The sequence below is a fragment of the Oryx dammah genome, unplaced genomic scaffold (assembly GCF_014754425.2).
Source record: "Oryx dammah isolate SB20612 unplaced genomic scaffold, SCBI_Odam_1.1 HiC_scaffold_2, whole genome shotgun sequence".
NCBI lineage: Eukaryota > Metazoa > Chordata > Mammalia > Artiodactyla > Bovidae > Oryx > Oryx dammah.
The window spans coordinates 92,358,191-92,374,597 of NW_024070186.1; the positions used below are offsets into that span (position 1 = coordinate 92,358,191).

A 16,407-nucleotide genomic window follows, 5' to 3' on the forward strand; every position below is an offset into this window, starting at 1 on the left:
CCCTTGAATTGCAAGGATATCAAACCAGTCATTCCTAAGGGAAGTCATTCCTAAATATTCATTGGAAGGACTTATGCTGAAGCTCCAATACTTTGGCTACCTGATGTGAAAACCGGCTCATTGGAAAAGACCCTGATGCTTTAAAAGATTGAGGGCAGAATAAGAAGAGGGTGACAAAGGATGAGATGGTTGGATGATATCACTGACTCAGTGGAAGCAAGTTTGAGCAAACTTCGGGAGATAGTGGAGGACAGGGAAGCCTGGTGTGCTGCAGTCCATGGAGTTGCAAAGAGTTAGAGATGACTTAGTGACTGAAAAACAAGGCTACTCAAAAGAAAAAGCTCTAAATGACATTATGTTCCCTTTTATTATTACTTTATCCTCTGGAGATACTAGCTAGCAATATGTGTAAATCTACTGTTTGGTTAATAAGTTAACAACATTGAAAGAAAAGTTCCCCAAAGTAAATGACATGTTTAGGGCTATTTAATTCAGTACAATCAGGATTTTTTCCTTACTTTAAGCAAGAGTCTAGAGGATGAGATGGTTGGATGGCATCACCGACTTGATGGACATGAATTTGAGCAAGCTCTGGGAGCTGGCGATGGACTGGGAAGCCTGGCATGCTGCAGTCCATGCGGTCGCAAAGAGTCAGATACGACTGAGCCACTGAACTGAACTGATTGTTAAAATTACTAGGCAACAAAGTAACTGCAGAAAATATCAGATACCAAATCAAGGGCAAGGAAATAAATCACTTTCTGACTTTATGTTTTAGATGCATAGAAAGTATCATCAGATTTAGTCTGATTTTGCAAAGCACTCTGGTATCCTTAAACTGTACTTAGTGCTCCATAAAGACCAAGTCCCTGAAATTCAGTTCTCAATACCAGTTACCACAACCAGCTTCCTTTGCTGAAACTGCTAGCTCATAGATGCATCATTTTTTTAAAAAAAAAACCAAAAACATTTTGTATTGGGGTACAGCCAAGTAACAATGTTGTGATAGTTTCAGGTGACAGATGCATCATTCTTAACTTACTTGTGGGAACCCTTCACAGAAGTTTTTGCAGCGTCTTTCTCTGAAAACGGAGGGGGTCAAACTGAAGTGGAGTTCATGAGGGATTGGTGAGCTGTTTGCTATAATGGAGAAACTTCGCACATAAACTTTTCAGGTAGAGATACTGTTCAGATACAAATAGCGTCCCATTACTCATTTTCTCTCTCTTTTTTATTTATTTGGCTGCTTCAGGTCTTCACTGTGGCATGTGGAATCTAGTTCCCTGACCAGGGATCAAACCCAGGCCCCCTACATTGGCAGTAGAGTGTCTTAGCCACTAGACCACCAGGGAAGTCCTCATTTTCTCTTAAATGAGCCAGTCCTCCATATTTTCCTGGCTTATCTTCCAGTTCTTTCTCACTGGATCATCTTTACCTGATTCTCCAGTCCAACTATTTCTTGCTCTGTCCCATACTCCCTCCTAACAAATCAGAACTACTGTAGCACTGGGGGGTGAGATGTTGGGGACGGGGGGTTTCTAGGTGGAACTAGTGGTAAACAGCCTGCCTGCCAATGTAGGAGACAGAAGAGATGCAGGTTTGATTCCTGGGTTGGGATCAAATATAAACATATATATATATAAACATTATACACACACACACACAACTCATTCTTATAACCTTACAAGATGGCTTTTATTATCCCTACTTTACACAGTTGAGGCCTTTAAGAGGTTAAGCAATTTGCCCAGCATCACACAGCTAGTAAGCTTTAAATCCAGAGTCCCTGTTTTTAAGCCCTATTCTACCTTTACTTTCCATTCATGCACAATATTCCATTTTATAGCTATGTCATAATTTACTCCATTCCTTACTGGTGAGCTTTCAGGTAGTTTTAAACTTTCTACTTTAAGAAACAACATTAAAGTGAATATCCCTGTATGCACATTTTTGCATACTTGTTTATCTTCTCAGGATAAATTCTTGAAGTAAAACGGCTGGTTCAAAGGATATACACATTTTCATTTTGATATACTGCTCAACTATCCAACCAAAAATACTGAAATTTTGAGTATAAATTTCGTTAGTCCCTGGGAAAGCTGAATTTAATATAGACAGACTTGAACCACGTATCATCTGTTTTCCCTCTCCTTCATTTTTCCCACTCACCTATCCACCCCTTCAGAAGACCCATGTTAGGACTTTTGTCTTTGGGCAAGCACTAATATTGGTGCTGCCCCAGCCCCCTTTTATAACCCCACTCCTCTGCTGACAGTAGAGTGAATTCTTTAAATCCACAGCGACACTGAATTCTTCTACAGGGTGAAAAGTCAGTCAATGGGGACAAATTCCCAGAAGAGTATAAAGATGGAAACACCCCAGGCAGATACCAATGCAGATCAGCAAACAGATTACTAAAGTTTCAAGGTAAGAAATGAAATCACGAGGCTAGAGATTCTGAATGGAGGGCTCTAAAAAATAAAATTGCAATTCTAAAATCATGAATAAATTCAGCTCAAGAATAAAAGGTGAAGGTATCAAAAGAAAAATATATTAACATAAGCTAGATTTTTAAAACATATTCTATCTCCCTAAAAATTGCTTATTAGTTTGCAAATGATAAAAGAGTAACCACACAGTAAAAGAGAAGGATAGACTTAAGAGTTGTTGCAGATTAAAACAAGTTAAAGACACATAAGGACTAAATACAACACAAGATGCTGGACTGGATCCTGTATCTGAGAAGAAATGTGTCTTATGGGACATTGTTATGACAATTCAATGTTGAATTAACATTGTTTCCTGTATTTGATAATTGCAATGTGGTTATAAAGGGAACACTCTCGCTCTTAGGAATTATGCAGCAAAGAATTAAGGGGTATAGAGCCATAAAGTATGCAACATACTGTAATAGTTCAGAAAACAAGAAATTATGCAAATATTACACATGCAGCCTACACATACATTGAAGGACACAATGAATCAAGTTATTATCTGATGGAATACCATGCAACTGTTTAAAACAACGAGGCAGTTTCCTAGGTACTGCAGCAGCAGCTGCAGCTAAGTCGCTTCAGTCGTGTCCAACTCTGTGCGACCCCACAGATGGCAGCCCACCAGGCTCCTCTGTCCCTGGGATTCTCCAGGCAAGAATACTGGAGTGGGTTGCCATTTCCTTCTCCAATGCATGCATGCATGCTAAGTCGCTTCAGTTGTGTCTGACTGTGTGACCCCATGGACAGCAGCCTACCAGTCTCCTCTGTCCACAGGATTCTCCAGGCAAGAATACTGGAGTGGGGTGCCATTTCGTTCTCCACCTATGTACTGACATGGAAAGATTTCTAAGACACAACAATAAGTGGGGGGAAATGCCAGGAGCCAGCACGAGGAGTCCCACCAGTGGCAAAGGTCATAAGGTTATGGGGCCCGACCGGCAAAGGCAAGTCGGGCCTTAAAGGAGCCTCACTGGATCTGCTCGTGCATCTGCCCCAAAACCAGAGTCTGCCTGCCTTACTGCATTGTGCTTTTCACCTACTCTTCTGACATTGTGGGGGGGGCTGTCCCCCCCGACACCTTTCTCCGGAAAATTAACTTAGAGTTCCAGTTAATAGTCTCCTGCATATAAAAGGAGTGTCTCAGGTCAAACCCCTCTGCTGGCAGACTAGCTTGTGTGACAGGATTATCCACACTCTTGCTACTAAGTACATGATTGTTTACAACCTCTCAACCATCAACAGCACAGAGAGTTTGGACTATTTTGAAAGTCTTAGTTGGCATAGGGTTTTTCTAAAGATAAAAATCATGTTGGTAAAGGGTTTCATTGCTGAGTTAATGATTGCCGCCAGGCCTCCATATCCTTAGGCACCTGGGAGTATGTTAATCAATGTAATTGGAATATAGAAAAAGAAATATAGTAGTTTTGATGTTAGCAATACTAGACTTTTGAGTTAATGAATTTTCTCTTTGTTATAGATAACTGTACTCCTCTTTCTTTGTTATAAATCATTGTGTCCTTGCTATGTAAGAATGTAACTTTATCACTATCTTAAGACTAAGTAGATCTTAAGGGGAAACAAGTTTTCTGATCGACTAACCTTTATCAATAGAAAGTAAGGGGGTGCCATAAAATGTTGATCGGTCTCCAGACCAGAAAATATTGTAAACAAATGTAAGACCCTCGTAAGAACAAAGATATGCTGAGAACACTGTCTTTAGAAAAGGGTCAGAGCAGCTGACCCTGCGTGACTCTGTTTCTTACATTTATCTCTATGTAAAACTAAAAGTATAAAAGTGGACCTGGAAAATAAAGAAACGGACCAGTTCCTGGGAAGACTGGTTTCCCCTGTGTGGTCTTTTCTTGTTCTCTTCTTTTCTGGCTGAATTCCCATCTGGAGCATGGAGGCTCGCCATGTCTACTTACTTGCCCTGGCTTCTAAGACCCATGCGAGAGGGAGCCCAAGGCGGGGCACCCTCTGCTATTCAAGCGGGCACAGTGGCCTACTTAGGTGGTGCAAACTCCTTGTCTTGGAGTTTGCTTGGTTTTCCATGTAAACCAAGTTATTCAGCCTCTTTTCTCCACTAATTTTCCTACTACACTATTCTTTCCTAATCTCTCTTTATATCTGTAATTAAGTAAGTTTTTTCCTAGGATGCCGACTCCATCCCCGCTTCGAATTCCCTGGATCCACCGGGGCTGGACCCCGGCAGGAAAGGTTGCCTAGGTGGGACACATTGATAAATTTTTATAAGCACACAAAGTTTTCATATTCAGAAAAAAGTTGTTTTAAAGAGATTTTAAAAACAAAGTAGATGTACAGCAGGTGGGAAAAGAGCTACAAAAAGAAGATGTGAAAGGTTATTTGCAAGCACCTGAGAGTTAAAAAAAAAGAATTAGAAAACTAACGTCAAGAATAACTTGGTGAAAAAATGTTAACATTTTTATTTTTCTCTCTCTCAAAATTATGTTCAAAATGAAGTGCTAAATAAAAAATGACAGTCTCACAGTCTGGAGGACACAGGAAATATTAACTAGTGGAGAAGATAATGCACTTAGAAACCTGAATTTCAGGCCTAAATTGGTTCCTTGACCAAAGTCACTTAACCTCTCTGAGTCTGCATTCCCTCATCCCTGAAAAAGCGAGCTGGACAAGAACAATGAAGTATGAGGTCAAGTTATCTTAAAAAATAATTTCCCAATTATATCTACTGAATAATTGACTTGTTTATTTAACCAGTGCCTCTAGCTGACAAAGAGGACTACAGCCCTACATGCTTCTCCAGAAATGGGATGTTCTCTTCATCTCATTTAAATATGTAGTCACACTTAATACAGGTGATAGATATTTGTGAAAATGAAGTTGAATTAAAGTATTGCTTTCTCTACATCTGAGAGAAGAACTAGAAAGACTATGTTTCTAGAAGTTTACTAATTAGGTACCAATGTTGTTTGGATCATTAATGTAAAATGTAGCTAGGTAAGAAATATCTACAGCTTGATGAATCAGACGATCAAAATTCTGAAATGATGGCAGGATGCAGACAACAGGCCAAGGCAGGTTTCAATCCTCAATTAGAGAGGATCTGGAGTAAGCTTGAACTTGAGATGCCTATGGAACATTTATGCCCACCCCATCCCTGCCTGAAGAACTTGGCTCTTAATTATAAAGTACATTTATGTTCTTCCAAGTAATTTTCTATCCTTCCCCACAATATGATCATTTATTCTTTCCTACTTATAAAAGGAATTCACTCTTAAAGAATCTTAAAAGTATGGAAATATTTAAAGAAGAAAAAAAGAGGCTTCTATAATCCCTCCCACAGAAGCACTGCTGACATTTTAGGGTAAGTTCTTTTGCTCTTTTTCTATGGATATGTAAATACTTCTATACACATATAAAATTGCTTATGCTATAAAGTTTTTTTTTTGTCTTTTACTTTTAGCTTAAAAGTTAGTCATTTTAGAGAAAATAATTGTTTATACTTAACTGTTTACTTCAAGGTGACCCAAAAAGAGGGACAAAAAAAACCTCTCTAGAGGACCTACCAGCAGCAGAGGACCTACCTTACCAGATCTTCCCTGAAGAGGTCCCACCGTCCAAGACCCATAGGATATATTGGCCAAACAGCAGGTCCTCCTTCCCAAAATGTCCAAGCAGGATACATGATATCATGGTACTCTGATGTCTTCAACAGAAACAGAGAGGTTATTTTAAATCAGTCTTGGAGCAGAGGAAGAAGCAGCAAACTGCACTCATGTCACGGGATCTGGAAAAGGCCTTGCCCCTGTGTTATACCATCAAAGACATATCCAAGTCTAGAGTCTGGATGCTAAAAGGCAAAAATGATCATGGGTTAAAATTCATGGGCTGACTGAATCCCAGAATATGAAATCACACTAAATGTCAACTTTTCCAGTTCCCAAAAGTTCTGTTTTTCTAGAAGACATATACTGTTGGAGGTTTTAGTTTAAGGAAACGATATACCCAATTCTGAATGACCACATAGCTTTCTCATCTTTTAACTGATATCATACTTGGAGTGTATATGGTCCTACCAGTTCTTAATTATTTCCTAGATAAGTCTGTTAGGAGCAAGAATTAGGAAATATAATGCAAGAGTTAAGAGTGTGGGCTCTTGAGAAAGATTATCTGACTCCACCTCTTTCCAACTCTAGGCAAGTTACTTAATCTTCCTAGACTTCAGTTTCCTTATCTTTATAACTAGAGAAATGATAATATCAATAATGGTATCTAACAGGCTTGTTTTAAATATTAAATGAGTTAATACATGTAGAAAACTTAGAACAGTGACACACAGTAAATACTCAATAAGTGTTAGTGTTACCTAATACTGTGGCATTGCTGAGCTCATATTGGTTGGTCAATAAGTTGTGAGTTATTTTTTGGTTATTTTTCTTTTTTGATCAGGGTCAAAAGTAATGATGGGCAGAAAGGGGGTAGGGGTATTATCCCACACCTTTTGAAAAAAGTTTGAAACCATTTGAAACCTTTATATGGTTACTTCTGTTAAAATTCTGGCCACTGATAAGCCTCTAAATCTACCGTCTTCCACTGGAATTACATATGCAATATGCTGTTTGCCTTCTTTCAAGTATTTTAAAAATGGTATATGATTCATCAAGCACCTCAGGCATAACAGCTCCTCAAAAGAAACAGCATACTTATTATAAAGCTGACAGACTAAAATCCCTCCCTGGCAAACTAGGAGTCATTGGTTTAAAAAAAAAAAAAAAAAAAGCAGGGGGAAGGAATTAAAGATGAAAGGAAAGTTAGTATACTGATGATAATACTTGATTATCCACAGAAAAAAACAAGATAAATAATAAACATAAACCCTTACTGACTTACATGGGAGCCTCTATCTGTTCTTCTGAGAGGGCTTCATGACAAATAACGGGACCAAGCACTTTTGAGAACTGAGCCTAAACCATGGGAAATGCAACACAATGTGGCCTCAGCCCACTTGCAACACAGGAAATAAACAAGTCTAGAGAGAAAGTAAACTCTGATAAAGAAAAAGTGGGAATAAAAAGTCCCTCTGCTTTGGAGACACCAAATCAGAAACAAGAGTTCCCTTTCTCAAAGTCCAGAGGGTTTTCCCAAACCTACTCTTCTCCCATAGAATTTTCCATTCACTCTCTTCTAGCCTCCCCCACCCCTGCCCCCAAGTACTTTCATATTTAGTCTCTAGGGAATGAAGGCCCATTCCTGCTAATACACCATTTGCAAGAAGCTGAGCACTAAGATATTCAGTTCCGTCGCTCAGTCGTGTCCGACTCTTTGCAACCCCATGAATCACAGCATGCCAGGCCTCCCTGTCCATCACCAACTCCCAGAGTTCACTCAGACTCACGTCCATCGAGTCCGTGATGCCATCCAGCCATCTCATCCTCTGTCCCCTTTTCCTCCTGCCCCCAATCCTTCCCAGCATCAGAGTCTTTTCCAGTGAGTCAACTCTTCGCATGAGGTGGCCAAAGTACTGGAGTTTCAGCTTTAGCATCATTCCTTCCAAAGAAATCCCAGGCTGATCTCCTTCAGAATGGATTGGTTGGATCTCCTTGCAGTCCAAGGGACTCTCAAGAGTCTTCTCCAGCACCACAGTTCAAAAGCACCAATTCTTCGTCGCTCAGCCTTCTTCACAGTCCAACTCTCACATCCATACATGACCACAGGAAAAACCATAGACTTGACTAGACGGACCTTAGTCGGCAAAGTAACGTCTCCGCGCCCTATTCTCCAAGCACACAAGGATGTCCTGGTACTCCCATCTCTCCGTAACTAGACTTGAAGATCACCCTCTCACATGTCCCCCTCAGGCATCTCAGGTCTATCCCCTCATGCACTGTTTGGGTGTAAACTGTGTGGTTATTTGAGCACCTTTAGTCTGACCATTAGCCTGGCTAGGACCCTGGGATATAGTGGCCAGACAGATGATACCCAATAGCATGGGTGATATATACATTGTAGGAGCTCAACAAATATTTTTGTTCAAAGTCCATGAGCTTTTTTAGGTCACTCTCTCCCATGCTCTGCAGGTTCTCTGAACCCCACCTCCAATGTCTTAGAGGTTCCTCAGACCTCTCTCATTCCTCACCCTCCACCCTTAGCCCTAAGATCCCAAGCAATCATACTTATCACTTACAGGTCCTCACCTCCTTCTCCTCAGTCTTATCATTCAATGTCTGTGAAGCTAGCAGGGACACAGACCCGCTTTGGGACCTCAGACCTCATCCTCACCATTACCCATCAGACTCTGTCACATTCAGTCATCTCCTGCTTATGCCCTAGAAGACCACCCTCCAACCCCTCAGACAGCCCTTTCTGTACTTACCTTACTGAAGGAGAAGATTGGAATGGCAGGCTCCATCCATTTAGGAACCTGAGGATAATCTCGCACGTTGATCACCATCTCCATGTCAGGGAGGTGCCCAATAACTTCCAAAATAAAATGTTCAACACCACTACACCTGTTAACCAGAAATACCACAACTTCACCAGAGCAATGCCTGCTCTCAGACAAGGCAGGGTCCCACTGACACTTTCAAGGTAAAACAAGCCAGCATTCAGATCATCAGCCACCTGGAAAGTGTCCTGAGAGCAATGCTTCTGAAAGGACTATTCCACTCTTTCATGTGATGCAAGTTATCTTTCCTGGCTAAGCTTCTCCAGCTTACAATAATAAAATTCTCCAACTAAATCATCCTAAGTTTGATGGGAATGTTATTGCTACTCCTATCACTTCCTCTCCTCTTTTCATTTCCAGCATTTATTTCTCCTACATGGAATAGTTTAGTTGGTAAGCAAGACGTAAATTTTGATAGGAACTGGAAAAGCTGATTTTCTAATTGTGTCCCCTGGGCTTTGCGTCTCACGAGGACATTATTTTTATTTCCACCATAACTAAGTCTCATAGTTTATGGGGAAGGATAAAGAACCTTTCATTACCTTCAACCTAAATACAGAACATTCTCAAGAGCAGCTTTGCAAGCCAGAAAGAGTGCCAGGTACATAATCACAAAAATTGTAACATAACGTTCAGAACAGATTTTCTAAAAGGATTTCTGGAAAGGAAGTAAGTGTACACTGAGAGCTAACTTTCCTGCCCCATCCTTGAGGTCCAGACCAGCACAGTACTGGCAGCAACATTCCAAGGTCTGACCAAAATTTTCTGGCAGCGTGATAATGACTGATTTATATATAGGGTGATAACTATGTATCAATATATAGGGTGATAACTAAATATCAATCATTCATAAACATAAGAAAAGATGGTCAACTGTACTACTAACAAATAAATGCCCCCAAAGCCAAAATTATAAAAACAGAGAATAAAATGGTGCTTATCAGAGGCTGGGGAAGGAGGGGATAGGACAGATGTTGTTTAAGGGAACAAACTTACAAGGAGCAATAAATAAGCCATAGGGATCTAATGCACAGTGAAGTGAATATAGATAATAAAATGGTATGATAATTATCAAACTTAAGAGACTAGAATTTAATCATTTCCACTATTAAAAAAAGAAAATAATTATGTGACATGATATAGAGGTGCTTATTGTTGCTACAATAGAAATAATATTAAAATAAACTTATCAGATTAACATGTTATGCACCTTACACTTACGCATTATATGTTAAATATATTTCAACTAAAAAGTATCAACATGACAAAAGAAAAAATCTAGTGAAGCTACATGCTGCTGCTGCTGCTGCGTCGGTCGCTTCAGTCGTGTCCGACTCTGCGACCCCACAGACGGCAGCCCCCTAGGCTCCCCCATCCCTGGGCTTCTCCAGGCAAGAACACTGGAGTGGGTTGCCATTTCCTTCTCCAATGCGTGAAAGTGAAAAGTGAAAGTTAAGTCTCTCAGTTGTGTCCGACTCTCAGCGACCCCATGGACTGCAGCCTTCCAGGCTCCTCTGTCCAAGGGATTTTCCAGGCAAGAGTACTGGAGTGGGGTGCCATTGCCTGTTTTTACCAATTAGATTGTCAAAGATCAAAAGAGCCTGATAATACATAGTGTTACTGAGTGTGTGAGGTCTATTCTGAGTATGTGATAAGAGGGTGGTGAATATGTAAACACAACCTCTTTGGAAGACAATTTGCTTCTATTTATTGAGATTTAAAAACACTTTATTTGCCTAATTAATTTTACTTCTATACTGTAGATATATTTACAAAGGGGCTTCCCAGGTGGCGCTATTGATAAAGAACCTGCCTGCCAATGCAGCAGACCCAAGAGACGCGGGTTTGATCCCTGGGTTGAGATGATCCCCTGGAGGAAGAAATGGCAACCCACTCCAGTATTCTTGCTTGAAGAATCCCATGGACAGAGGAGCCTGGCGGGCTATAGTCCACGGAGTCACAGAGTCAGACATGACTAAAGCGTCACTGCAGCATTGTTTCCATTAGTCAAAAATTAAAGGGGGAAAAAAAAGGGAGAGATGTGGAGTAATTAGGCATCCATTGATTTAGGACTGAATAAAGAAATCCATACAATGGGGTTTTTATGCTGCTATGAAAGAGTTCTCCATGTACTACTCCTATAGAATAATTTCAAAATCTATTGATACATGGAAAGGAAAAGTAAGTTGCAGAACAGAAGATACAGCATATTCTGGTTTGCTGGTGAATCTAGACAATTGTATATGCAGATTATTTCTGGCAGGATATACAATTGTAGTTGTCTCTTGAGAGGAATACTCAGGGACTAGTGGTATGGTGGAGGGCATTACTGTATATACTTTTGAGTTAACCAAATATTTGGTTGCACAGAGTCAGACACGACTGAAGTGACTTAGCAGCAGCAGCAGCAGCATATAATACTCCTTTGATGTTAAAAGAATTACTAGTTACAAAGTTTAAAAATGTATTATTACATTTTTATTACATATTAATTATATAATGTAATAATCATCATTATTATTACATATTATTACAATAATACATTTACATATATTTACATTTACATGTTAACAGCTGAAACATTTGTTATTTTCTTTCACACCTGGCTTTTAAAATAGCACTCTATCACATACTGCATGATTCTATTTATATAAAATCCAAGGAAATAATCTATAATGAGAGAAAGCAAATCAGTGGATACCTGAGGACAGGGATAGGACAGGAGGAAGGCATGACAGGCAAAAGGGGAAAGAAGGGCCACAAAGGGGCACAAGGTAACTTTTGTAGTGACAGACAGGTTCATTATCTTGGCTACAAATTTTGATATATGTTTTGATACATATTTTGATATATGTATCAAATTGTACACTTTAGATATGTGCAATTTATGTCAACCGTACTTCACTAAAGCTATTATTTTAAAAAATACCATTATTCTCTATCTTTGAAATGATGCATCCCCAGGGTTAATTAGATGGTGCTCCAGTTCCTTAGCAAAATCTTTCAGCTCATCCTTAAAATGCTGAGTTTACATGTCCTTTTGTTCAGAATTGAATTCTTTAAATGTCACTGATATTTCTCAAACTAGGTGAATTAAAAGTATCTAGACCTAGAAAGATACTACTTTTGCCCAGATAAGAGTCTGAGATATTTCACAACTGTGTCCATTTCATTAAGGACGCTGGTTCTAAATATTTTGTTTTGTTTCTCTTTTATTTAACTCTCAATTCTTAAGCTGTGTATGTAGTTGGGGTAGGGAACTTTCAGTGTATTAGAACTCTAGACTATTTTATTGCCAATGAAAGGTCCCATCCTCTGTTAAGAATATTTCTAAGAGCTCAAGATTCTGACCACAATGATCTGGAGTAAGGAATAAGTGCCTTGCAGAAACTTCAAGAGCACAATTTAATTTGATCTGGAGATTGTTCAGCTAACTATCAAACACTGGAAAACCTTTTAAAGTCCAAAAAGATCTATATTCATATTTTCTTTCTCATTTGTAGAAATCACAAATTCCTCTATACTCATAATTTATAGTTAAAGTCTCTACTATTGCTCCAAGTAATGAAACAAACGTCTATTTAAAATATCTCAATGATTTTCCCCACTACCACCTTACCTGCCCCTGACACCCGAAAACCAAAATTGTGATTACCTCGGAATATGGGATATTAAATGATCTTTATATTTTTCTGTTGTTGTTTTTATGTATTTTTGACAGCAAAAATATACTAATTTGTAATGAAGTTATTATGACAAAATATAAATCCTTGTGACCAAATAGATGCATGTTTTTTTACAATACTGCTCATTTTACTTGTAATGACATACGTCATTTAGAAAAAAAGATCTTAGTAAGGGAATGCTCTGCCTTTGTAATTTTATAAAGATTTGAGGTTTCTTTTTTGAAAAAGGACTCCTGGGAATTCCCTGGTGGTCCAGTGGTTAGTACTCAGAGCTCTCACTTCACTTCCCCAGAAATGGGGTTCAATCCCTATTTTGGAAACTAAGATCCCACAAGCCAGGCAGCTGCACCAAAAAGAAAAAAAAAAAAGGCTCAAGCGAGGAAGGTTTATTATTTGTTGTAAATAATGCTGCCTGGCTCAGTCTGTGACCCTCCCCATCAGCCTGTAGCCCACTGATAAAGAACTTCAGCTCTCACAGCTCAAGTCCTGCCTAGTGTGGCCTGTATAATCTGCAGCCCTAGTTATTTCTCTTACCTTTCTGCCACCTTTCTTTGAATAGCTGGTATCTAGAACAATAGCTGTCCCCTGACACTCATCGCTTCTCCTTCAACCCAGCTCACTCACACTAGTTAACATCAGCCTGTGTCCTGCAGCTGCTGTATCTGGAGAAGAGGTAGAGCCACATCCAGGACAACCAGTGATGCGCCCCAGCCTTACAAAGAAAGAGGAGACAGACGTCACTACTGTGTGGTCCTGAAATGTGAGGGTTTACTTGTAAGTCCCTTTAATTGGACTCTATATTAGAGTGTCAGTTGCTCAGCCATGCCTGACTCTTGTGACCCCATGGACTGAAGCTCACCAGGCTCCTCTGTCGATGGAATTCTCCAAGCAAGAATACTGGAGAGGGTTGCCATTTCCTTCTCCAGGGGATCTTCCCAACCCCAGGATTGAGCCCAGGTCTCCTGCATTGCAGGTGGATTAGTATTAAGTAAACAATAAGGTCAGAAGATATATGTACCTTATAGCTCTTACCTTGAGGGGAACATGCAATCACTTTCCCGGTATAATCTGTTCTTAATTATTTGATAGTGGGTCCCTAGCTTCCGTCTGACTACCTCTGCCATCATCTTCCTGGAGATACCTCCTCGGAAAGGAGTTAGATCCTCTTCTATGACACTGGAAAAGAAGGGGAATCATCAAGGAAAGCAGGCCAAGAGAGGGGTACCATCCTACTTCTTCCTATCTGCAGGTCTGGGCTTAGTATTAGAGAGCATAGTAAGCTTCGGGAAAGAAGAGGGAGCAGGAATGAGCAACCTCTTTCCCAGAAGCACCACAGGTAACCTAAAATAACAACAACAAAGCAACAGAAACAAAAAAGCAAGCCAGTATCGAGCATCTCTTCCCTCTCCCTCCACCTGGACTACCCCTCCCTTGCCTGATGCATATTCCTCCTCAATACTCATGTCACACCTGTGTCCTCCCAGTTACTGCAGTCCCACTGACCTTTCCTTCTCCGAATCCCACAGAAGGCACAGCTTATGCCTTACAGCTTGAAACCGAGTCTTACGTTCTAGCCTGTTTGGCCCCTACCACCCCACATACTCTAGCAGTATGTGTGACTGACAGGAGTAACTAGGAATTACACTATTTTGTATCCCTTTTAAGGCTTGGTACAAACCAAGTTTTTAGTAAGTATCACATGCATCAGGTGAATTTTTTGAGGAATTATAAAATAACTAACGTAATGAGGAGTTAAAGGACTCTGTTATTTAACTGATAAGGAATCTGATATCTAGAGAAGTGACTTGGATCTGAGACCTGAATCTGGCACTAGAATGTAAGGCTGATTTCAAAGTAATCTACCATCACACTCTAGCCTTAATTTGCATACATCAAAAGATAACCGACAGGAAACATAATTTGATTCATTTAAAAATATGCTCATTCCTTCAACAATATTTATGGAGTACTTACTGAGATTAGGTCTTCTCTTGTGGCTCAGCTAGTAAAGAATCCGCCTGCAACGCGGGAGACCTGGGTTCAATCCCTGGGTTGGGAAGATCCTCTGGAGAAGGGAAAGGCTACCCACTCCAGTATTCTGACCTGAAGAATTCCATGGACTGTATAGTTTATGCGGTTGCAAAGAGTCGGACACGACTGAGCGACTTTCACTTACTGAGAGTCAGCACCAGGAATACAACAGCCAATGCAGGACATATGCCTTGACCTCTAGAAGCTTTCAGTCCACTGGGGAATGCAAACAAGTAGATTCCTTCAGGGAGTTAACAGGCAATGCTGAGATCCCCTGGGCCTCTACTATCCCAGGGTATTTTTATTCCCTAGAAATCAGAAAACCACCTCAGGGACCCGGTCTGCTCTCTGACCACTGCAACCAAGGTCTCGTCGGGATTTTAGGGGATTTCCTCCTGACAAGATCTAAATTCTTAAAGATGGGTGAAAGAAAAGAACTCACCCGTGGTAACAGCTGCAGTTTGGACTTGAACATGGTTCGTAATTCTCCAAAGCCCTGTTAATTTGGTCAATAAATACTTTCCATTTTGAACCTTCAAAAAGTGAAAAAAATGAAGGTTAACAAAACACCCCTGAGTATTCTTATTCACTAGCAGCAGGTAAGTAGAATCCACAGAAAGCCAAAACTTTTATTAGACACCCTCTTTTCATCCCACTGGTGGAAATGGACAGCCAGGAAGGATTCATTCTACGCTCTCCAGCACTCAGGTCAAGTCTGCTCCTCTACACACACACACACACACACACACACACACACACACACACACAGACAGACACAGACACACACACACAGACACAGACAGACAGACACACACACAGACACACACACACAAGAATTATCCCCCAGTGTATCTTAGGGAGGTGCACGGTAGCCAAGCGTGGGCCATACCCGCTGTGGGCATGCCCTCCCCTACCCACTATCACTCTAAACTCTGGAGGATGGGTTACTCTCCAGGGTTCTGGGCAGGAGAAGCAGCGCCGGACACCCAGTGGAACTCTCTGCTCCGAAGAGCCGCCGTGCCCGCTGCCCAGCTCTGCGCCGCAGCGGCCACAGCACGAGAGCGGCGCCGGCAGCACGGGAGAGCGAGGGGCGTGGAAGAGCGCCCCGGAACGCGACCAGACCCCGAGCCCCAGCGGTGGGCCCGGCCCTGTCCGGAGCGCACCTGACTCCTTCTCGCGGCCCGGCACCGGGGGCAGGAGTAGCAAAAGCAGCCACAACCAAAGCTGGGAGGGCGCCCCCAGCTCCATCGCCTGCCGCCCAACTGCGGAGTCCTGGCTGCTGAGCGGATGAAAGCTGAGCCCCGCACAAAGATGGCCGAGGAGCCGCACCACGTGGGCGGAGGGCCGCCCAGCGCAGTGACGGCAGAGCGCCTTTCGGCCTCCCGGTCCTGGTCCCGAGCCCAGCAAACCGCGCAGCTTCTCTGGGAAGGCGCAGGCAGGCAGCCGCTGATCTGCTCGTTTGTTTGGAGCTGAACTCGCGCTCTTAATATATGCATATATATGCATCTCTCAGATAAAATCGAATCTCAGGAGAGAATGAATAAACGGCACCCCGGGGAAAAATGTCTCATATTTGTCCTTTACATTCTATAACATCTTGAAAACATCTTATTCTCCGCAGCCAAAAAACCTGAAAGCCAAAAAGGAAACATTTTTTCACCCAAAGATTTACAGTTAGTGGCACAACCCGGGCTAGCAGTTCTTTCCACGGCCTCAAACTGCTTCTTCTTTTTTTTTTTTTTACTAAATAGCATAGATTTGAGCACTT

The 16,407-nt window shown here is 41.2% G+C and overlaps 1 protein-coding gene across 1 annotated transcript in view; it reads right to left on the minus strand.

Annotated features, from left to right (window-relative positions):
- POGLUT1 (protein O-glucosyltransferase 1) overlaps positions 1–15,973 on the minus strand; it is a 26,535-nt gene extending 10,562 nt beyond the window's left edge. Inside the window, exons 1-5 of the mRNA XM_040251102.1 lie at positions 15,803–15,973; positions 15,082–15,172; positions 13,641–13,784; positions 8,851–8,986; positions 6,062–6,183 (exon numbers count right to left, since the gene is read on the minus strand). Of these exons, the coding sequence (XP_040107036.1) occupies positions 6,062–6,183; positions 8,851–8,986; positions 13,641–13,784; positions 15,082–15,172; positions 15,803–15,887 (578 nt within the window). The 5' untranslated portion in view covers positions 15,888–15,973. The remainder of the gene's footprint in view (positions 1–6,061; positions 6,184–8,850; positions 8,987–13,640; positions 13,785–15,081; positions 15,173–15,802) is intronic.
- Positions 15,974–16,407: the final 434 nt, after the last annotated feature.